Source organism: Poecilia mexicana, unplaced genomic scaffold (assembly GCF_051168715.1).
Source record: "Poecilia mexicana isolate PSO_F unplaced genomic scaffold, ASM5116871v1 scaffold_9, whole genome shotgun sequence".
Lineage (NCBI taxonomy): Eukaryota > Metazoa > Chordata > Actinopteri > Cyprinodontiformes > Poeciliidae > Poecilia > Poecilia mexicana.
In genome coordinates, this window is record NW_028263378.1 from 28,218,606 (window position 1) to 28,240,832 (window position 22,227).

Consider the following 22,227-nt stretch of genomic DNA (forward strand, 5'->3'; position numbering starts at 1 on the left):
TCAGGTAAGATCCGCTACAGTTGGCGCGAGGCTAATTAACACAACGGGAAGTCCAGGTGTGTTCCTCTGCTCTCCCGGATGTCAAACTCGGGGCATACTCACGTGCGCCGACTGAAATAAAGTGAAAAGAGGACGTGTGTTTTGTTTTTTCTCTTAAGTGAACGAGAGCTGCTACAATGAAGGTTCCAGAACCAGAACAAATGAGTGACATTCTGAAGCGGCTCACCGGGGAGTCCGCGCTGCCCCTCTACTGCAGCATCGAGAAGTTCAAACGAAGCAGAGACGGGCTGTACTATGTGGCCGAGGACTTCAGCGAAACCGTGAAGAAGAGAGAGCTGGTCAACGCCAAGGAGCGTCTCAGGGTGGGTAATGCTAAACTACTGTATACTGTGTGAATCTCGGTTGGTGAATTTAAGTCGAATTAAAAAAAATAACAGAAGTTTGATTATAACAAGTGTATTTCTTTCATGGACGCCCAACGACAATATAAAGTTCACTTTATCAGAAAGCTTCAGTTAGGAGCTATTTTTACTAAAGTTATGAACATGTTGCAGCTTATCCTCCACAACTCTGGGGGAAGATTGCTGACTTTTTATTACTGGAATATTTTATGGAAAGAGAAGTGGTGGAAAGAAATACACACAAGATTGTGTAGCAGAGGCAATTAAAACATTTTTGGACTTGGAGCTGACAACGATATTCAAATTTGTTGAGCTGTACCTCTGACTTGTAGCATATAAATCACAGAGAAACGTGAGTTGAGAATACTTTTATTTTAAATTGTTCTAATAACCCAAGTGATGCTCATTATTGGCTATACTGTGCTTTCAGAAGTTTCTGAACTGAAGATTAAATCCAGCTAAGTTTAAAATTGAATTATTCCTGACATTATTTGAAAGTAATATTTGCATAAATTAGAGGTACACCTAATGATTATGGATTAATCTAACAATTTTTTTTTAGTTTAATCCAATGTAAGTGTAGCACGAATTAAAAATATTTTCACCAAAGTAATACAAAATTTTAATATTGCAATGTTATTTTTTCTTTAAAGCATCGTATGGAGCACAACTCTGTAACAAAAATACTTGAAATGTGAACAGATTTACAGTATGACATGAAATCTCAATTAAAAGTATGTTAAAGGAAATAAAGTCCAGCACATTCAACAAATTAAATGAAGCCATGTTACATTCTTCACTTTTTGAAACAATACTTAAACAAATCTTAATGACAAGACATCTGTTTTTAGTTGAAACTACAACATTGCTTAAAAGTAGTATAAGTGCAGATGTAGCCTTTCATAACTAAACTATTCAAACACAATAACTTCTCGAACACACAAACCCACTTAAACATTGGAGTGGAGGAATGTCAGCATTTCTGCATGCTCTGCTGTCAGACTTACTGGGAGTTTTTTTGTATCAATGATCCCTGCACCTGAAAGAGGCTCTCAGATGGAGTTGATGTTTCAGGGATTGATGGATGGATGATTTATCAGGTTCAGTGATGGTGGGGAACCTGCTTCATGTTGTTTTCACCACTGGAACCGGATCTCATCTGCAGCAGTAGCAATCATTGTTCACTAGAATACATGAGTCCATGAGGTCAAGGGTGTAAGAAAATAGACGGATGGACGGATGAATATTCTGTTGTCATTCCACAGTTTAAAAGTTCCTTTTATGAGTGAATATATGTAAACCTCTGAAAAACACATTATTGGAATGTCTTTTTGAGACTTAAAAAAATAAGTTGGCATCAAACTTAATGCTGTTTAATTTGATCATTTACTTCTGCCCTATTTACAATGACCTGCTCTGTAGCTAATTTGAAGTTATGAAACTGAAAAATGTTGCTGCTTCTCATCCAGCAGGAATATTCAGAGTTGCCATTATTCTTGCCATGCTGCCTCTTGTCATGACATTGTCCTCTTTGTTTCCGTGCAGATCAGGAACCTGAATGCCATGTTCTCCCGTTTGAAGCGCATGGTTCCACTGATGCGGCCTGACCGCAAGCCGAGCAAAGTGGACACACTCAAAGCCGCCACTGAATACATCCGCCTGCTGCTTGCCGTTTTGCGTGATACTGAAAATGTGGGTATTTGATTCACAGATTTAATACAACATACATCTGTTGTCTCCAAGGACGGTACTGTGATTGGCTTTGAAATGGTTTCTTCTTTTTTTTTTTTTTTTTTTCTTTTTCCCCTAGAATGATGGCATGGGGACTGATTTCCTAAAGAATGCAATCACTTTCAGTCAGACTGAAGGGCTGGGCAGTGACTTATGGAGAATGGATGATGTGAGTGTTTTGTTTTTATTTTGCACTCCTACCAGGTAGTTTAAAGTCGACTTGAACTTTAACACTACAAACCATTTGTAGCTGCTTGTTACTGCAATAACTGCCTTTTTATAGATGGAGAAAAAAAATTGGAATGATACTTTGTTTAAACATCTTAGCAATCTGCTGCAAATAAATATTTAGTCTGATTCTCTACTGTTAAAACCCTAACCTATCCATCTTTGACATTTTGAACTCTGAACAAGTAAAAAAATACTTCAGTTTTTTAACTTTCTTTTGTAATAATATTGAGACAAATTGTTCTGCGTTGCAAAGTACACATTAAGCTCAGAATAAGCCAGAAAGTGGACATACGTTTTGTATTCACTCAACTACTCCACCCACAACTTTGGAGAGAGAGAACTAGCGGTCAATTGTGATTTCTTTAGGAGGTTTTGAGAAGTTTGAGGCTTACATAAAAAATAAAAAAATAAAAATAATAATCTCAGGGTATCTAGCAGACCTCATTAATGGTGGCTGTGCTTTGCTAGCACTGGTGGATCTCCTAAAACCACCTGGAGCTGTAAAATAATTGAGGAAGTTAAAATGCAGTTCTTCATGTGATACTTTCCTCTGCTAATCGTTGCATTGCGACTCTGATGTAGCTTCACAAAGCTATTCATAGCTACAGCTATCAACTACAAGTTGTTCAGGACATCATTGTTTGATGTAAAGCCAAGCTGAGTGGACATTGTCTTTCTAACACAGTTTTCAAATCCCCAGTCAACTCGGTGTCGATGCTCACTAATCAGGTTGCTGCTTCATTGACCTGCCAAGGTGACAGGAAGTCAGGAAGCAGTTTGAAACTTTGTCACTTGAGCTGTTTAGTGCAGGCAGACTGAATGGCTACCTGCACTATACAGGCAGCATTATTTACTTCATCACCTGTTTGCATTGCAATTATGTTTACTTTTACCCCAATTTATGACAATCAAAATAACACAAATGGATTTGACTTTACAGCAAAACAACCAAAAGTATCAAATATGCACAGTATTAGGAAAAAACAGCAGAAGCACTCTGCTTAAAAAAACAAAACAAAAAAAACTGATTAGCTGGCAAAGTGTTTTATCATTATTTTGTCTGCTCACTGGCAGGACTGTCTAAAGACGACCAAAAAGGTTTTCTCATTTAGACCTAAACCTATAGCCAAAGCATAGATCACATTTTTACTAAGAAAAAAAATATACATATAGTTCACACTTTATCCATCTCTAACTAATTGACGTATATATGTAAGCTTTTGTTTTTTCTGTGGCATTTTAGTTTAGCTGTCCTTTTTTTATTTGCTTAGGAGTTTTGTGTGACTGTTGGATGGTTTACAAAATGTTTGATCTTCAGCTTCAACTTCAGCTGCATTTTGCACGAAAATCTCTCTATAAAGTCCTATTTTTAATACTGATTGAATTGTCCACACCAAACTGACTGATGATATATATTAGCTGAAAAATGGTCTAGTCAAAGCCTAGATCTCAATCCCCATTAGATGCTATGCTTGTCTTTAAAGGCATACTTCATTTTTTTCCTAATTGAGAGGCATTGCCAACTTTTAGAGCAGAAAGAAGTCCTACCTTTAATGTTTTTATTTTGGGGTTTTCCCTCTGAAAGCTGCTGAACATAGACGACCACCTGGAAGACGGCTTCACTTTGCCTCCAGAACCAGCGCCAGAGGACGGTGAAATGCCCAGGCTGGTGTTGCAAAACTGTGTGATGCCTGCATACCAGCTCATCATCCAAGTTGCTCCTGATCAAGCGCCGGTATTTATTCAGTTTTACAAATATTATTTTTCCTCATTCATTGTATTCTGAACTGAAAAACCAGGAGATTCTCCTTTCGGTAAGTTTGAGTTAGTTTCCTGTTGCTTGTGAAATGTTTCACATTTAAAACGGGGAAAAAAGAGAAAGAAATGAAAAAGATTGATTCCTCGTCAACCTATACAACTAATTCAAAGCAATGGCCACAAATATCAAAGCTGAATTATTTCCTGCATGTTCTAAATGAAAATAAGTTCACATTACTTTTATTCAATACTTGGGGTCTGGGAATAATCCTCTAGGATAAAGTAATGTACGTCAGCAAAATCACACCTGGACAATTAGCACTATGCCATGTCTTCTGAATAATCTTGGATCTCATGATGTCTAGTTCTATTAGAATTACCTCTAAAATATCTGCTTTGTTTGCATAAAACATGGTAGACTTTGAGTTTCAATCTCTATTTCATATAATCAGTGCTTGTCATAAAAACAGAGACTATAAATGTCTCTGTGCTAAAGACTGATGTGGCTCATCCTAACGACTCTAATGTGTTGGTTATGGTGCCATAGTCTTTTTTTCCCCTGAATCAAAGAAGCTGCTTCAGGAAGAGTTTATTCTCCCCGTATCAACTCGTTTAGGGAATCTGAAATGAAAGAGTTATAAAATCTTCTGCAAAGCATTTTAGTAAAGAAAAACAAACTAATAAATATAGAAATGCTATGATTGCATTACAAAACTGTAAAAGTTTAAAACTTTTTTTCCCCTCCTTTGTTTTCTCCTCTCAGGAGTGTTAGCCAGTGTGTGACCGTTTTATTTGGCCAAGTTTAAAAAAGAAAAAAAATCTTAATTTTTTCGTGCTTACAAGACATATTTGTCATGCACATTATTGGAGAAAACAAATACGGGTTTTTACTAAAAAAAAAAAAAGTTTGTCATTCAAAATTTAGTTAAATTTCAAAGTTTAGAGCAGGGGTCACCAACTCCAGTCCTCGAGGGCTACCATCCTGTAACTTTTAGATGTGTCTCTGCTCAAACACACCTGGATCAAATAAACTGCTCGTTTCCACCCTATTGCAGAGAGGAATGAATGATGGTGAGGGAACTCAGACATTTTGGAGCAGAGGTGAATCTAAAAGTTGCAGGATGGTAGCCCTGGAGGACTGGAGTTGGTGACCCCTGGTTTAGAGCAACAACAAATGTCAGGAGGTTTAACGCTACTCGTATTTGTACAGAAAATATCCAGTACTGTTCAACACACATGCCAAATGGTGTTTTTCCTTTTTTTTCCTTTTTTTTTTTACCTTCCTCTGTATTTTAAGTCGTTTGTTTTTTACTAATATACTGTCCAGTCATCATTCCAGCTCAGAAGGCATATTAAAGAAATTAACAGGCAAGTGGAGGACAAAAGTGTCCAGAATGACCTCAGTCTGTCCTCTGCCTTTGAGTTTCAGCAATGGTTTGTGTCTGAAGAACTGCTGCAGAAGAAAAACTTAAAACTTGGGGGAAAAAAATACAGCAAAGCTTGACTCAAGGGAAAAACTGGTTTCTAAAGTGAAGAGCTCTACATGGCCACTTCCCCCTCAGGTCATCCTCCTCTCTGTACCCTCTGCGCCGTGGGGAGCACAACTTTCCCAAGACTGGAGTTTACTCCCACCACATAATGAAGACGCTGATTCAGAGTCAAAAACTACCTGTTTAAAATATTACACTGTATGTAATTGGTCAGTTTTATTCAGTATAACTTTAAGTCTTTATTGCTTTGTTTATAAAAGGCTTTAAATAAAACTTTAAGTAAATGTATTTAAAGTTTAACAGATGGAAAACTCTGAGATTTTAGATCAGTAATAAAACAATATCAGCACATTTGTGTTTGTACATTTATTTTTTAGATCTCTGTTAGTAAAACATTTTTTAGTCTTATTTTATTCTGAAAGAAAACACATTTGAGGCTGAGAAGTTTAAAACTTAAGTCACGTTTACACTGCAGTGAAAAGAATAGCTCACTTTGTTTTTTTCTTAGTCAATCAACACAAATCTATTTTGTCACTCAAGTTGTTTGCAGTCCATCTTCACATATGTCCTTAAATCTGACACAAATCACATCCTCCTTTTCATTTTTTTTGTTTTTTTTATTAGGTTTATTTCAATAAAGCTACTGTTTCATCTCACTATCGCATTGAACTAGTTAGTTTTGTGTTGTAGGAAGCCAAAAGTGTTGATGTCTACTATATGTAATGGCTCATGTGGCTTACCCAGATAATGAGTCTAGTTATAGTTTTATTGGCTCAACATGCATTAAAAACATGTTGAATCTGTGTTTACATGTTTACTTTTGTAAACACAATGTGCTGCCTGTTGTCTAATGGCGACTGCATTTAAGTTAATACGTAAACAAATGCAGACGTTACTACTTGACCCAAAGAGATTAGTTTGATTTAGTGATGTTCAAGTCTCTAAGTACAGACTTGAATATGTCTACCAGTTTGCTGTGATAGTATAATGTAAGACAGATAATCTGTGAAAAGATCAAACTCCTCCCTGTGTTCCTGCAGAAATGTTTTACTTCCAGTCAAAACTAACCAGTCAGAACCACGAGGAGGGTCTTAGCGCTGTCAATCATACTTGTGGAAGCGCTGCTAAATGTCCTAATGGAAGGGAAACAACTTACCGTTCCAGGAAAAACAGTTTATTTACCATCAAATGTGGCCATGCTAACTAGCCTTAGCATTCATTGCAGAGTCTGTTGTGGGGAACTTGTAGGAGAGCAGAGAGCAAAGGGGAGGGTGAGAGCAGCTCGTGCACAAGCAGGATTGACAGTGCCAAGACCCTCCTCCTGCCTGTGATTGGTTGTTTTTGACAGTGGTGTATTTCTGCCAATGACAGTAGGAGCACCAGGAGAGGCAGATCACCACATGGTGACAATTTTAACAAATATGTAAGACATCTATTTTATTTATTTTTTAAATAAAAGTTGCATACTGCAGCTTTAAACTCGTCAAACACAATCCTAAACTCGTAGCTTCCATCTGTAAATGTCTCTGCTGTTTCTCACTTGGAATATAAGGTTGGTTCCGTCCTCAACACCTAATTTTCTCCCTTGAAAGGCTGAATTGTTCTTGTTCAGCAGGTCTTGCAGCTCACTGCAGATGTAAGGCTTATTTAGGAAGCATACCACATTGTCTGACAGACGAATCTTGAAGGAAAATTAGATGTGTTTGACAAAGGGATCCTCTGGGCATTTGTTTCTTTAGTTTTCCTCCAATAACACATTTACACCACTGGAGTTTGTCAAACTACAAAAGCAATTAAAGAATGTTTGTGAAACTGTCTAATTTTTCAGTTTGTAACAAATATTTCTGAAAACAAATTGAATAAATGCATGATTTAGTAATCAGAAATTATCTAAACACAACCGTGTGAAGGCAAAAAAACCAAAAAAAAAACCGTGCAGTCTTTCAAACAAAGACGTGCAGCCTTCGTTTACGATTCTCCAGAGATTAACTCTGCCAACAATGGGCAATCACATATGTTTGATTCCAAAAGTGATCTGGCAGAAATGCACTACAATTACGACTGGCAATCAGCACAAAGCGTTTGATTGTCTGACATCTGAAAAACAGTCGCACTATCTTCACAAGTGCTTCATCGTCTGATTGGATAATTTAAGGTGAAGAGGTTTGTATCAAACCATGATTTTTTTTTTTTTACCCCTACAGAGGACAAACTTGTACCATTGTTCTAACAGAATTGATCTTGCACCCAGATTTTTAGGTTTTAATGCAAGTTTGTGTTTTTCACCAGACAACAAAATGGCACATTGACATAAGAGCCTTGATCCAGATGAGGATGTTTCAGCTTCAAATATTAATTATTGAAAGTGATTTTTATTTGGTTTTCTTTGTGTGTTATCTTCTAAAAAATGTGTAAACTTGACCTCTTTTTCTGTCTGCTTTATTTAACAGATGTCTCACCCTTGATGGGCACTTTGATCAGATTGGTTGAACCGGCAGTAAAACATCTGACAGGTTGGAATTATCTCCTATTTTTAATATGTATGTTATTATTATATCAGTCTCATCAATATATAGATTTGAACTTGATCAATAGTGACTGAAATTCCAAATTTTAGCTTATAAAAACACTTTGAGATTGCAAAATATGTGAAAGCCCACACTTTTAAGCAATTGTTTTAAAATCTGGGATTAAGTTAATTTTTTACTGCAAAATCAGAACACCTTATTAAGATTTTTTATAATGTGCTCTTATAAAAAATAGTGATTTAAACAAAACTTTTTGAAGATTTTTGGCATTTGTTTAAACATTAAGAAAAAAACAGTTTAATAGATCTAGCACAGACTGTGTTCCTCTTGTATGTGGTCAAAAACATATTGGATAAGCAAACTTCTTCCACTTTTCTTCTTTCCTAAAAATATTAGTACCACAGTGAAGCTCTTTTTCTACTGAATTTAAATGCGTTCCTCTGCTGCCCTCTTGTGGCGGTGAACTTTAACTGCTGCCACAGACTAGCGTGAGTGGAATCGCAAATGACAAAATGACGTCCCATTCTTTAAATGTTTCTGATGAGCCTTGTCTGATTAGAACTAATATTCTAATTTATTATCATCACATTTTAATTAAATCACCTTTAATCAATCAAATAAGACAATTGCTAGTTCTCATTTACAATGTTTATATTTATTGAGGAAAGCATTAAAAGTATGTATTTTATGATGTATGACTCAGTGTTGGCCAGTCTTTTAAAATCCCTTTAAAATGTGGACATTTGTGATTTCTGCGTTAAACACTTTGCTATTTTTAGCAAAGCTTTCCTGAATCTCAAGAAAATAAACATATTCTAAGGTAGTCACTATAACTAAACTGATTGGATAGAAATCTAATATCTCTGTTGTTTTCAGGAGCTGTTGTGAAGAAATCATTGAGAAGAAACCTTTTTTTCTTTGGTTTTATTTAATTTTTTTTGTTCAAATCTAAATTTCATTGTAAATGTAACTTTTGTTTTCTGTTTGAGCCCACTGGATGGAGAACATTTACGTTGTAGTAAAGGTCAAGAAATATCAATGTTTTACTTCCTGGATGAGCCATTGCCTTCATTGGTCTAAACTGGATAAGTAAAGATGAGAACAAGAATTGCAATGTTGACTTTTTATTAAAAATTACCACAGGAATTGTAAAATTATCAAAACCTAAATTACTGTGCATGACATACTGCATTATATAACACTTAGTCATTTCAGTGGAATAATATATTTACAAAAAAAATCTAAGTGCAATGACTACATTACAGTGAGGCTGGTTGTCATTAAAACTGTGACGTAGTTGACCTCTGATACTTCATGAGTTCAGCTCACTTTCTTACACTTTGACCTGAACACTGCTGTTTTTTTGTTTTTTTTAATGACAAACTTAGAATGAGTGCAGCTTACTTAACCATGCTCTAGTTTGGGATTAATGAAAGACATACCCTGTATTTTTCTGGGACAAACTCGGGACATTTCGTGTGTAAAAGAGCTGCAACAACATTTTCGTTGAAGACGAGCTCAGCATGGCTGCTCAGTGTGTGAAGCAGAGAAAAGCCTTTTCTATTGAGCTCAAAATTGAGCTCGGTTGTATCCTGTTTCCAGTTATAATCTTTAAAGTCTCTCTCCACTTGACAAGTTAAATTGAATGTGCAGGATTTGGAAAGCCAGGAACCTGTCTATATAAACAAAAACAAAACATTAAACCAAATGAACTCTGTAGACTTATAAGGCAGAATTGTCTTAAGGCACAAATCTGGGGAAGGGTGCAAAAAAAAAATCAGCTTTGAATGCCCCAGTGAGCACGATGGCCTCCATCTTCTGTAAGTGGAAGTTGTTTGGTACCAGCAGAACTCTTCCTGGAGATGGGCTGCCATCTGCGAAGGGGGAGAAAGGTATTTGTGAGTGAGATGGGTGCAAACCTGAACTCTCTGGGGAGAAGATCCTTCCAGAAGGACTAACATCTGTGCAGCACCTCCCCAATCAGACCTGCAGAGGGACCAGTCAAAGCCACTCCTTAGATACAGGCACATAGTAACCTGGCTAGCTTGACAGAACACACCTTAAATGGGTAGCATTGTTTTCCACTCACATAGTGCCATTTTATGGCACAATCTGTTAACTTTCTTACCTTCAGCTGTTACTAATATGCTGAATATGAAATATGACAAAGAAAATTGACTTTGTATTTTACTACCTCTAAATTGAGGTGTTTAAAAACTCCTGCTCTTTCTGAAACTCCACCTTCAGGAAGTTATTACAACATGGCTCCTCTGTTAACCCTTTAAAGTTTTGCGTTGTACTGAGAAAATAGGGGGAGGGGCTTTGTGGAAATGGGCGGGACTTTGTGAGAGCAAGCATTTAGACATCCCTGAATGGTTGAGGGTTTCTCAAACATGCATGAGATTCAAAGCAAGACTCCAAGTATACTTTAATGAGAGAATAACATTCTAGCTATTATAAGTGTTATAAAGCATTAAATAAAGGTTAATTTTATATGACACCACTTCCCAGCTTTAATTATGATTTTTCACTCAGCTGAGGCTGAGGTATTATTTTCATACCACAGCCCTGCTTTTATTTTGCACTCAGCTATTGAAAACATAACATGATTAGAGTATTACATTTGAGGGGGTGGGGCAGGTAGCTTTGTGAAAAGTATATTTGCAATTTCTTTCCCCCAATTTCTATACATTTCGTCTTTGTAACAGAAGATGGCGCCTGTTTGACACTAAAACAATCTATTGTTGATCGATGATGTGGTTCTGAGCAGCTTCACGTTTTAGAAGGCAGCGCCATAAATCCAGCAGGATTGTGCGTGGGCCACAGCTTTATCACACAATAATGAAGCACGGTGCCAAGCTTCCCTCCGCAGCGGACTGACTGGCTGGCTCGGTGCGTTTGGGTGTCAGACAAGAAAGGCGTGGCAGTGGGACGGTCCAGGCGAACCGAGCGGTGGAAAGAAAAAAAAAACACACCAAGGTCTAATGACCTGGGATCAGCTGAGGCCCCGGAGCTTCCTCATATAGGAGCGCTGCTGAAACATATTGGCTATATTACTGACTAAATCTGCGCCTCTAAGAGCCACCTTTAGGCCGTGGGTGTGCCTCACATCGGACGCTATCGTGAGGTGAGTTGACGCTGCTGGTTTTTTTTGTTTGTTTTACATTAAAGATGAAAGGACTGGGCGTTGTACTCCATCCTGTTAGCTTTATACAGAACATGTCTGAGGAGATGCAGTCCTCTGTTCACTGGGTGCTGCTCTCCTTTTCTCTTCCAATAGCTGCACTAAAATAGAAACCATGACAAAAGAGAACGCCGTCTTCTCGCGCGCATTGGTTTATGTCGCGCGACTTTCTATTGACTTTAAAATGTGTTTTGAACTACACCATAAATGGTGGGGAAATTATTAGGTGTGATGCTGTGGCCGCCTACAGATTAGCACAGTAAACACGGTGCTGCTGGTTTCTGTGGCCCAGCAGCCTTTGCGACTCGATGCGGAGTCGCTATGGGAGCCGCGCGAGCCTTTTAGCTGACAGAAAGAGGCTTTTGCGTTTAGCTTAGGTTGGTAGAGTGTCGAGCTGCTGCTGCTCGCCTCTGCCTGCCCTCAGGCTGGGAGCCATTATTCACTGGTCCTGCTGGTGCTGATGCTGCAGCGCTCGCGAGTGTTGCTAGGCAGCCATGCTGCGCGCGGGCCGCTGTCGTGATGTGGACAGGAGGAAGAGAAACAACAGTACTGTAACACTCGGGTTGCAGAGCCTGGGCGCACTAAACAAAGCGCAGAGCTGATCACATCCTGGATTTCCTTTTGTTTTATTAGCCTTTTACTCGCGATATCAAGATAGACTGCGCTCTTTGACTTTACTTCGCAACAACCACCGTAGTTTGTATTTGACATAACAAGCCAGGGTATATCAGAAATGAAATGTTATGACTCCAAAAGAACTGGAAGAACATATGATGTTCCATACAGCTAAGTGAAGCTGTGTTACACTAAAACTGTTCGTTTGTGACAGTCAAATTCTGTAACTATCTCCTGTCACTAAGAAAAAAACTATCTTTTTATTGACTCATCCACTTCACTATGGGTTCCACTTCATTTGATTTCTGTAATGTCTCTTTTCATTTTAAGTCTGTTTATATATCACACTGTTTGGTTGACTTTTTCACATTTTGTACTGGAAGTTTCATCAGTCCCCCATCAAAAATACATTCTGTATTTAATACGTGTACTTCACTTCAGCCTGCTTGAAACTTCACAACCTGAAAATGCAGCTTAGTGATACAAAATACACTGTATGTGACTGATGACCTTTAGAAGCATTATACAAATTGGAATGCTTTTCAAGAGCAGTATTTATGTTTGGGGGTCTATGATTGCTGTGGCTCACAGTCATACAGTTATGCAAATAAAGTAATGAATATTTGTTATTGTAACTTTTATTGTCACAATAGTGATAAATGGTGATGAAACTTGATGTCTAATACTGGATGTCTGGGAGCTCCATAGAAACAAAGATTTAGAATAAATACTAAATTTCTTAATAGTTTTCAAACACTTATTCAACAAATTATCATAAGAGCTTTTCTGCTCTTAATAGGAAACTGAAATATCACAAGCTGGTTTATTGCTGATTAATCAGTTAATCTTTCTAGTCAAGACTGAGAGAGCCTGCATAACAGGTATATGTGGCGTATGGCTTGCTAATTGTATTTTTAAAACGTGGATATCTGAAGTTTTTGACATGACTGAATGTCAAAAAATTAGTTTCAAAAAAGGCTGGCGGTGATTACAAGGAAGTGGAGGGAGAGCAACTCTGGTGTCTCATTAACAAGAGTTCAAACTGAAGGAACGCTATGCTAGCGAATTTCATACACTAGATTATGATAGCAATAACTAAGCCATACATGTTTGCATCGCATTTAGAATTAGGGTGATATTTCTTGTCTTTTTTAAAAGTGTGTAGCAACCTGTGCTGATATGCACGGAGCCTGGCTGTGTGTCTGTGCTGGCAGAGACTGTGTGAATCCCTGCAGCTTCCTGCCAGTCAAACAGATGAAGACAGACCCCAGAGGACAGTCAGCGGGGAGCCATGACCTTCTGTCAGCTGTAGCTTAGTGAACAATGCGTTCTGACTGGCAGCCGGACCCGGGGCCAGGCTGCTACAAGATGATCATCTCTGCAAGGGGAATCTCTCCCTCTCGGAGGGTGTGTGTGTGTGTGTGTGTGTGTGTGTGTGTGTGTGTGTGTGTTTGTGTGTGTGTGTGAGGCAGAGCAGATCTACTACTAACATGATGCGTTTGAGCCACTTCGATTGACTCCAGCGCCAGATCTCTGGAGTCAGAACTGTGAAGAAATCTGATGCCTCTGGTTTTCTCAGAAGTTTCATTTTTGGATCTAAAATCATTGACCAGATCTCGTCTTAGCCAAGAGACATTTCAGTGATTACTCCCACTGACCTCCTTAAGACTGAGTTTCAACTTAAAAAAAAAAATTATGGTTTAAAGTTTACATTCATTCATTGAGGGAGTGAACAATGATTCTTAAAACTGAAATTGATTGCATAAGTTTAAATTCATCATGTATTGTACTAAGTCAAATTTTATATCTCTACAAGTTGTCAAAAACATGTCTGGAGTGTTGCCTTGATTCTTTCATGCATGTTTAAGAGATCCTTTAATCTCCCATGGCAACCACTCAGCTGTGGAAAACTCCTGAGTGGATCTAGCTCCGCCTTTGAGATGCAAATCCTCCTCTAAGCTGCAGGTTCCAAGCTTCTGAGCTTCCACCTCACAGAGCAGCCCTCCTCTGCAACTCCCCCCATTCAGCTCCTCCAGACTAGCCAGCAGCAATTAGCAAACACTTGGTGGAACTGTATCTGCTGAGCTCATTATAGTAGTTACTTCTCAGTTAAACCCTGGTAAAAACATTGTTAAAGGGTTAATAGAGGAGCCATGTTGTTGACTTCCTGAAGGTGGAGTTTCAGAAAGAGCAGGAGCTTCTTAAAGAGGCAGAGCCCCAACATCAAGGCATTAAGTTATGAAGTCAAATTTCTTTTAAGTCATATTTAATATATACTGTATTTTCATAACAACTGAAGGTAACATGGTTATAAAACAGTAATATGCATCTGGAAAACACAGAATTCTGCCTCTTCAAGTCAGGATTGATGTAAGTCACAGACGGGACATCAGTAATGTCAGTGGATGAACATGGCTGCATATTTGTCCACTCTATCTCTTGGCTTACTGGCACAGATTCAGCTTTTAGTCCATACGTTTTCTAAAATTGAGGTCCTGGTCTTTCCAAAACCTCAGTCTTATCTTTATCGATTCCAAAACTAGTTTTGATGTGTGTTTGGGGAACACCCAACAGTATTTGAGTTTCAGCCATCACACTCAAGGTGGTTCTCTAATCAGTTTCTCCTTCAACACAAACCTGCAGCCGCTGGACGCTTCTGAAACACTAGTCACTGTCTTACAAAAATAAAAGTAAAAAGTTTCATGTCAACAGACAGAAAAACCTTTTTTTTCTTTTCTTTTCTTTTTTTTACTGTCAACCATAAATCCATTAACCAGTAAAAAAAAAACTAACCCAAAGCTGCTTAATGAAACTCCCATCTGTGAGTGCCAGCTCTCACTCAGACATGAGCACTAAGTGAGGCTTAACAGGGTTGAATAAAAACTCATGTAAAGGTAAACGACTGAATATTTTCAGCGACATTAAAATCTCCCGTTCATGTACTCAGCGGGGCGGCCAGCTGTTTTAAAGGAAAGCGTCCATGGAACAAAGTAATGTGATGATGCAGCGTCGTCAGGCATCAGGCCGACTAAAGAGGAGACCAGCAGCACCAGCCTGAGTCACTAGGACCCTCCCTGCAGGAGGGGGAGGCAGTGACTGTCTGCTGCATCCTCCTTCCCCCTGATATCTAAACCAACATCTATTGTCTGAAGCAGAACAAGAGATGCAGATTTAGAAACATTCTGCTGTTAAACAATTAACATATTCATACAATTATTTTCAAACATTTAAAAAATAATGTCATTTCATTTTGGGGCCCTCTTTTATTTCTAATCTGCATCAATGACTTAAAAACTGTTTGTGAAAGAGCACTGGCTCTTATGTTCGCAGATGATACTTTTAGTATTACACATAGGGAAAAAACAGGTGATCAAACTTTCAGAAATGGATTTCATTTGTTACAACCAATCAAATTAAGTTGTCATGTTAAATAAATGTAAATAATTAAGTTTGACAAATTTAATTTGATGACATGTAACAATTTAGCTTTTTTTTGGAGCTCCTCTTTTTTCAGTGCAATCATTTATTTAATATTTCTGAATGGTTTAAAGTTAACCAACTTTAAATATTATTGTTAGTACAAAAAACAAAAGATTTAACAAAGATGTGAAATTATACATTGGAATAACCTCTTACAGTGTGTCCCCAAAGGCCTGTTTTATGGGGGCTGAAGCCTCCCTAAGATATTTTCAAGACACACACACCCCGCACACACCACAATAATTTGGTATTTTGCCGTTTGTTTTTTTAAACTGACCACAAATTCAATATAATGTGGCCAGAATATGAGTTTAAATAAATAACAAAAAGTGGAAATTTTATCTCAAATATGATCATAAATCTGTCAGTTTCCCTTTACTTCATATGATATTATGGGCAGAATTGCTCAGAAGGTAATACAAGCATGAAAGTTTGCACAAAACGTTCTTCAAAGGGTACCTAACAATTTTAGGCGTGGAGCCACAAAAAAATTATAATTATCTTAGCAACGTTTGCTGGGACACCATTTTATGATGTTGATTAACTGTTTTTAGTCGTATATTGTGGTAGAAAAGTTTTCTGTTACCCTGAACACTATTTTAAAAGTGGAATTTAACTTTTTCTTTCTTGTTTCAGTTTGTGAAATTTGGTAAGGCTGCTACATTTGCTCACATCCTGTTTCCCCCCTGGGGCATAAGCCCCCTTGTCATTAAGACCTAGTGATGGCCCTGACCTCCCGCATTCGCCCTCCCTCAGTTTTAGTGCAACTCAGGAGGAGCGCGGCAAATGTCACGGTCGGACTGTGGAGATTGTCCCGTCAGACTGTCAGTTTCTGAACCCACACAAAAAAACTCGTAAAAGCGCGCTCATACGCTCATACGTGTTAGAGTAAAAGAAATATATGCTAATTTCGAATAACTCGCAATTTTGATTGTTTCTTATACATTTTTGTTCGTTTTTGGCTTTTTTTTTATTCTGGGTTGTTATTAATTACTTTTTATTCCAGCTGCTTTTAAAACAATATTTCTTCGGTTTTTGTTTTGTTTGTCGAAATAGAATATTCTATTATTTCTATATTTAAGCTACAACTCAGGATCTCTATTCCATATTTAACCGCTATTGTGTCCCGATTATGTAATATTTACTTACTCGAAGGCTAATCCCGTTGGTTTGGAGCGCGTGTTTTAATCCGGAGGCTCAGTGAAACCTGATGTTTCCTGTCGCGAGCTCTAACAAACGTCCGCGCGGATCCGTTTCGAAAAATCGAGGGGCTGTAACCTGAGAGCGCGTGTCGGCGGAGCTTTTACAGAGCTCTCACAAATCAAGTGAGTCAGTCGGTTAGCGGGATGCAGCGGAGGGCGTGGTGTGTTCAGGCCGTTATCTGGTCCCTGCAGCTCGGTCGGTGTGTACCAGGGAGGGGCCGGCCGGCTGGCTCTCCGCTCCAGATCCTTACTGTAACTCTTTACTCTTTCCTCAACAACAGAGCTGTATCATTCCCTCTCAGTGGTGCTCTCTCGCTCTCTGCATGTGAGATCCAAGTGCTTATGCGTGCATTTTCCGCCTGAGCTGCGTTTCCTGCGGTCGGGACCCAGAGGAATACAGCATCCTTAATGTAATGGTATAGTATTCACTTAATGCCTCCATTTAAAAGTTATAAGGAAATGAGAACTTGATGTTCACTTTCTGCTTGCAAGCAGGAAATGAGACTCTTCAAGTCAGGTATTTATAGTTGATCTACAGGACTTTGATTGAATGGTTTATGTTTTATGAATTATTGATAACGCTTGTTGAATTTTTATTTATTTATTTATGGATTTTAATTCTTTTGAAGTTGATGTGCATGTTGGATTCTCTTGATCTTTTAAGAGAAATTACTTGAAAAGACTTAATCTGTTTCTTCATTAGTGAGGTAAAGAGATTAGGATTAGCATATTTAAGATAGCTTCTCATTTGTCGCAGATTAATGGACCTATACAGACAGATCCTTAAATATTTTTTATCACGTTATAACCACAAAAGTCAATGCATCTAGAGAGGTAGTTCATAACTGAAGATGTTTTACAGATAAAAATCCAAAGTAAAAACAACACATTGGTTTCAGAGGGCCAGGTGTGTAATTTGTTTTAGAAAATTAGAGAACGAACATTGTCATGGAGACCAAGGAGTACAGAGGTTGAATCAGTAAAGCAGCAGCACCAATGTAACTCTGGACAAAATGCAGATATGCAAATTAGGTGGGAGAGTCGACTATTAGCTAGCAGCTCAGAAATTTGGTCTTTATTGAAGAGGACAAGGAGCATCATTGTTAAAAGTCTTGATTTTTATTAGTTATGTGTATCTTAATGCATTAATGTTTGTTTTATGTCATTTATCTGTTTGTTTTTTTCATTTACAAAGGTTACGACTGGAACCTTTATATTTGCAAATTTCTGATACGCCCCTAAATCCAACGCACAACCTGTCTGCTAACGAAAACACTGAATGACAAAGCTGCTTCTCTTGGTGTATTGGGGGTAATTTTTGCTTCAAAAATCAATCTGATGGGAAAGACTATGAATGTGTTCAAGTTGTGCTAAAAGGAGTTAGCAAATCAGCGAGCATATTCGAGACTAAAGTAGCACCTTTAGTCTACTCAGACGCCATTGTCAGCGTCTTAAATAAATTTATCTGGAGTTCCTGAAACACTTGAAAGTTGAATGGGTAGAAAAACACTTTGCACCAAACCGATGGTTGAATAACCTAAATAACAAATTAAAAACAATAAATTCTTTATTCTTGAGCTAAGATTTCTATTTATTCAATAATTTAACAGCAAAAGGGGCTTTTAACTGAAAATGTTGCTTATTTTGTCAGTATATGGTTTTCAATTAAAGACTCTGCAGTTAACCAATTCAGAAATTTTAATGGAGTCCCTCTGCTTATTAAGAACAACCCATAATAATTCTTAGTGAAGTTTTAAACAAAGCATGTAGGAAGAATCCACTGATGAAAACCATGAGACACAAATTAAACTCCTTCCCTTTAAAATATTTACCTGCTTTAAAACATAACACTGCAGATCATATGGGAACATACCACCTCCACGGTGATGCATGGTGGTGGCAGCATCATGCTATGAAGTTGCTTGTCCCAGTTGGTAAAGCTGGTCTTCTCCACAACTCTTTAAACACACAAACAGATCAAAGACTGAAATGTATGTTTTGGAGTAATGCTGCTCTCCACTGCATCTGACTGGGTGTGGGCTACTTGGACAATAAAAATGGGCAAAAAAAAAAAAAATATATATATATATATATATATATATATATATATACATCACATTTCTAATGCATAATGTAGCTTTATTTTTTTTGGCAGGTCTCCACCAGGCTATAACACACCCACTATAAAACACAGAAGATGAGTAAGTCTCCCACCCCAAAGGGCACTCCGGTGCAGCGCAGCCCCAGCGATGGGGTCCCCGAGAGCCTCCAGTCTCCCCAGCACTCCACCCCCGTCTCTGGACACAAGAAACGGATCTCCAGCCTCCTTCAGAGTCCGGTGAGAAGGCTGCTTGTTTCTGCAGAACTTGGTACTCTTGTGTTTTAGTTTTTTTATTGCCTTTTTCTTAACTCTAATCTCTCTAAATGTGATCATGCCCTCACAATAAATCTCTGAATTGCCTCTTTAGCAGAGGGGATGTAATTGGAGTAAAAAGCCAGGCCTGGTTGAGTCTGCTAATGTCAGCAGTGACGCAACATGTTGCTGATGAAATTAGATGATCACCTTGAGGTGAATTTGCAGAGGCTTTCCTTTAAAGGGGATGTCTTATGAAAAATTCACATTTAGCACATTTTTCAACTTCCATTTGGGTTTTTACTGCTTCTAAAAACAGCCAAAGAGACTAAAAAGACGACTAAAAACATTAAATTATTGCAGTTTTTTGTCAATAATTTAATGTTTTTTGGTGTCTGGAAAACAAGCCATTTAAAAAAATATCTGGTATGTAACTCCATCTCGTTTGGTCAGCTGATTTTACCGCTATGTGCACTGTACAATGGCTGCTGGTAAAATACTTTTTTTTTTTTTGTTGACTTACCATTCAGAACAACTTGCTGCATTCTTGTTGATTGTGCAGGAGGTTCTGCTTCTGCTTTTCAAAGATGTACGGTTGTATAATTACACATTTGTTTCAACCATTTTCATATGCAAATGTAAAATGGACGGCGTGCCTAGCAGTGGCTTATTTGGATTTAAAGTGACAAAAGGCCCTAAGAGAGCTCAAAGTGGAAAACAATCTCATTGTCCAAGAATGATTTTGTGTAAAAAAAAGTAATAAACATATCCTAACCTGTTCAAGGAAGCATATATATATATATATATATATATATATATATATATATATATATATATATATATATGTGTGTGTGTGTGTATTACTGTGGTTCAGATCTCGTCTGTTAACTTGATGTGTCTGCTGGCAGTCCTTCAGAGAGGAGCTGGATGTGCTGATCCAGGAACAGATGAAGAAGGGCGGCAGCTCATCCAATCTGTGGGCCCTGAGGCAGCTCGCCGATTTCATGGCCTCTCACGGCTCACCAGCCGCCCTGCCTGTCTCACCTTCCAGTATGTTTTGCAGTAAATCCTCTCTCTCTTTTTTTTTATGTGTTTTATGAAAGTTTACCATGAATCAAAACAAGTAAATAAACCCAGAACAGAATAAAGTGGAATTAAAATGTGAAACGGGATTAATGTGCAACACCTCAGAGAGGACAGTGTGTGAAATTGACACAGATTTCATGAATTGTCTCAGAAAGAAAAACAAAAACGCATCGTATGATAAAAACAGCAAAATAAAAATGCAGAGAATGCACAAAGTCAATCCACCCTGAAAAATGTACTAAAATCAAACATTATACCTCACCTGCTCATGTGTTTCCTATAATTTGTGTGTGTTGAGCTTCCTATAGGAGGAAACGGGAGACCTTATGGGTCGACCACAGCTTAAAACATGGCTGGAAGAAAATCAGTTCCTTTTCAGAGAGCGCCTTTGAGCTCCAAACGCGACGACTTAGTAGAGCAGCAGGGAAATGGGCTGAATAAAGCTCCTCTCTACAAAGTAGTTGGCAATCTTGATGTGTTTAAAAAAAAAAACTTAAGTTACATGTGTTTTATTATAGTAGGAAAACCTGACTTTTATTTTGATTTTCTGTGGGAGAAAGAAGTCCCATATTAAGAAATTGAGGAGCCCACAAGTAGTTTGTTAAAAATAACTATTTCTTAATGCTGGACTTCTTAAAATAAATCTTAAAATGAATGTAACTGTTGCTTTTTTTAGATGTAATTGTATATATCAGGATTTTCTGGACGTCGGCCAGTCTTTATCTTGCAAACACACCAGAGAGGTAAACAAAACCTGTTCAGCAGGCTGATAAAAAACTACAGCAGAGATGGTTTTTACATAAAAATACCGTAATTATATCTATGTGTGATGCCAGGCAAAAATAGTCTTTTCTGTCCTAATATCACAAAATATGGAGTTTGATTCAGAGTATAGGAGATTTGAGTAGAACTTTGTGCTTTGGACAGACTAACAAACACTCCAGATGTTAGTGTGAAAATATTAATACACAGCAGTTTGATGCACAGGGATGTTTCTTTAAAAGCTGCAGAATGTAACTTTTACAAAAATATGTTTTTTCCATATTCCATAATATGTCTGTATAAACCTCAGAAAGTACTTAGCTGTGCCTCATCCAGTGTTCATCAATATTTGCATTAAAGTGGATTTTTTTTAGTTTATCTACTTGCATTCTGAATCAATACTTCTTTTTGCTAAGAGCTAATTTTATGAAAACTGTTCAGCACATTTGCTAAATCAAATCAACCCACCAAATTAAAAAAAGTCACATCATTGTATTTTGTGCATTTGTAACAAATTAATAGGATTTACACTTTTACAAACTTTCGTTGGCTGACCAAGAGGCTTTCATTATTTTCCTCTTGCTTCTTCTTGGCAGACATGATGATGGTGACCCCCATCAACGACCTGCATGGCTGGGAGCCTGGCAGTTTGGTGAAGGGGGAGCGGCTGATGCGCTGCAAACTGGCCAGCACCCACCGACTCTTCGACCTCTACGGCTGGGCCCAGATCAGCCACACGCTTCTCACGGTTGGTTTGGAAACCAGCTCCATTCCTGCTTTTATTGGTTTTAGGACGATTGTGCTAAGAGGAGAGGCCATTTATCTGTGTGTCGATAGCCAGTAATGTCTGTCTTGTCTGGTGCTCTAACTGGTGTGTCCTCCTTTCTGGCAGCTACGTGTGAGTAAAGAGCAGGAACACTTCCTGGTGCTTCCAGAAGGCCTGGCCTACAGTGAGGTGACCGGATCCAGTCTGGTGAGTCCAGAGTTTACTGCTGAACACCACAGAAAATGCCTTGTTGTTGATAGAATAAAAGTGTTGAATATTAATATAAAAACCTGAAATAGAAATTCTGCAAATTGGTCAATCTAAACCATTGCTGTTTAATATTCTTCAGCTAAAGACACTTTGTCCTAGAATGGCCGTTGCCTTCCTACGATATTCCACTTGATTCCTCATGTAGACTTTCAACCGGGCCGATCAGCAAACAGAAGTTAAGAATGATGATGTTGATTTTCTGCGCTGTTCTAACATTGTAGACTGTAGTTTTAGCAGTGGAAGAGTGAACACACTTCTCTCTTTGCAGTGGAGGATGGTTGTTTACATCGCAGGCAATTTCCAGTAAACTTCATTGCGTCAAACTGGCGCATTTCTAACGTCACGGACAAACGTTAGTGACTGGGCGATA

The 22,227-nt window shown here is 38.1% G+C and overlaps 2 protein-coding genes and 1 long non-coding RNA gene across 7 annotated transcripts in view; 2 read left to right on the forward strand and 1 right to left on the reverse strand.

The window, feature by feature from the left end:
• Positions 1–9,247, forward strand: figla (folliculogenesis specific bHLH transcription factor). 3 transcript variants are annotated; one of them, XM_015003013.2, is made up of 6 exons: positions 4–362; positions 1,947–2,093; positions 2,212–2,301; positions 3,949–4,098; positions 8,062–8,124; positions 9,016–9,247. In XM_015003013.2, exons 1-5 carry the CDS (start codon positions 177–179, stop codon positions 8,074–8,076), a joined length of 588 nt encoding a protein of 195 aa, XP_014858499.1. In that variant the 5' UTR covers positions 4–176; the 3' UTR covers positions 8,077–8,124; positions 9,016–9,247. The 3 variants fall into 3 exon arrangements, with proteins under 3 accessions (XP_014858497.1, XP_014858498.1, XP_014858499.1); XM_015003011.2 differs by lacking the exons at positions 8,062–8,124; positions 9,016–9,247 and adding an exon at positions 5,545–5,960 and having other exon boundaries at positions 1–362; XM_015003012.2 differs by lacking the exons at positions 8,062–8,124; positions 9,016–9,247 and adding an exon at positions 5,551–5,960 and having other exon boundaries at positions 1–362.
• Positions 9,248–16,778, reverse strand: LOC148157734 (uncharacterized). The gene is made up of 2 exons (XR_015764297.1): positions 16,568–16,778; positions 9,248–10,013 (listed from the first exon to the last, which is right to left on the reverse strand). It is a non-coding gene; the product is annotated as an uncharacterized LOC148157734 (long non-coding RNA).
• add2 (adducin 2 (beta)) overlaps positions 11,120–22,227 on the forward strand; it is a 24,677-nt gene continuing 13,569 nt past the window's right edge. The window contains exons 1-5 of one of the 3 annotated variants that reach the window (XM_015003018.2): positions 11,120–11,266; positions 18,776–18,958; positions 19,882–20,023; positions 21,418–21,569; positions 21,714–21,794. In XM_015003018.2, coding sequence (XP_014858504.2) covers positions 18,818–18,958; positions 19,882–20,023; positions 21,418–21,569; positions 21,714–21,794 — 516 coding nt within the window. In that variant the 5' untranslated portion in view covers positions 11,120–11,266; positions 18,776–18,817. Of the gene's footprint in view, positions 11,267–16,857; positions 17,037–18,775; positions 18,959–19,881; positions 20,024–21,417; positions 21,570–21,713; positions 21,795–22,227 lie in introns of those variants that run through there. The other 2 variants (XM_088009089.1, XM_088009088.1) reach the window with 2 other exon arrangements.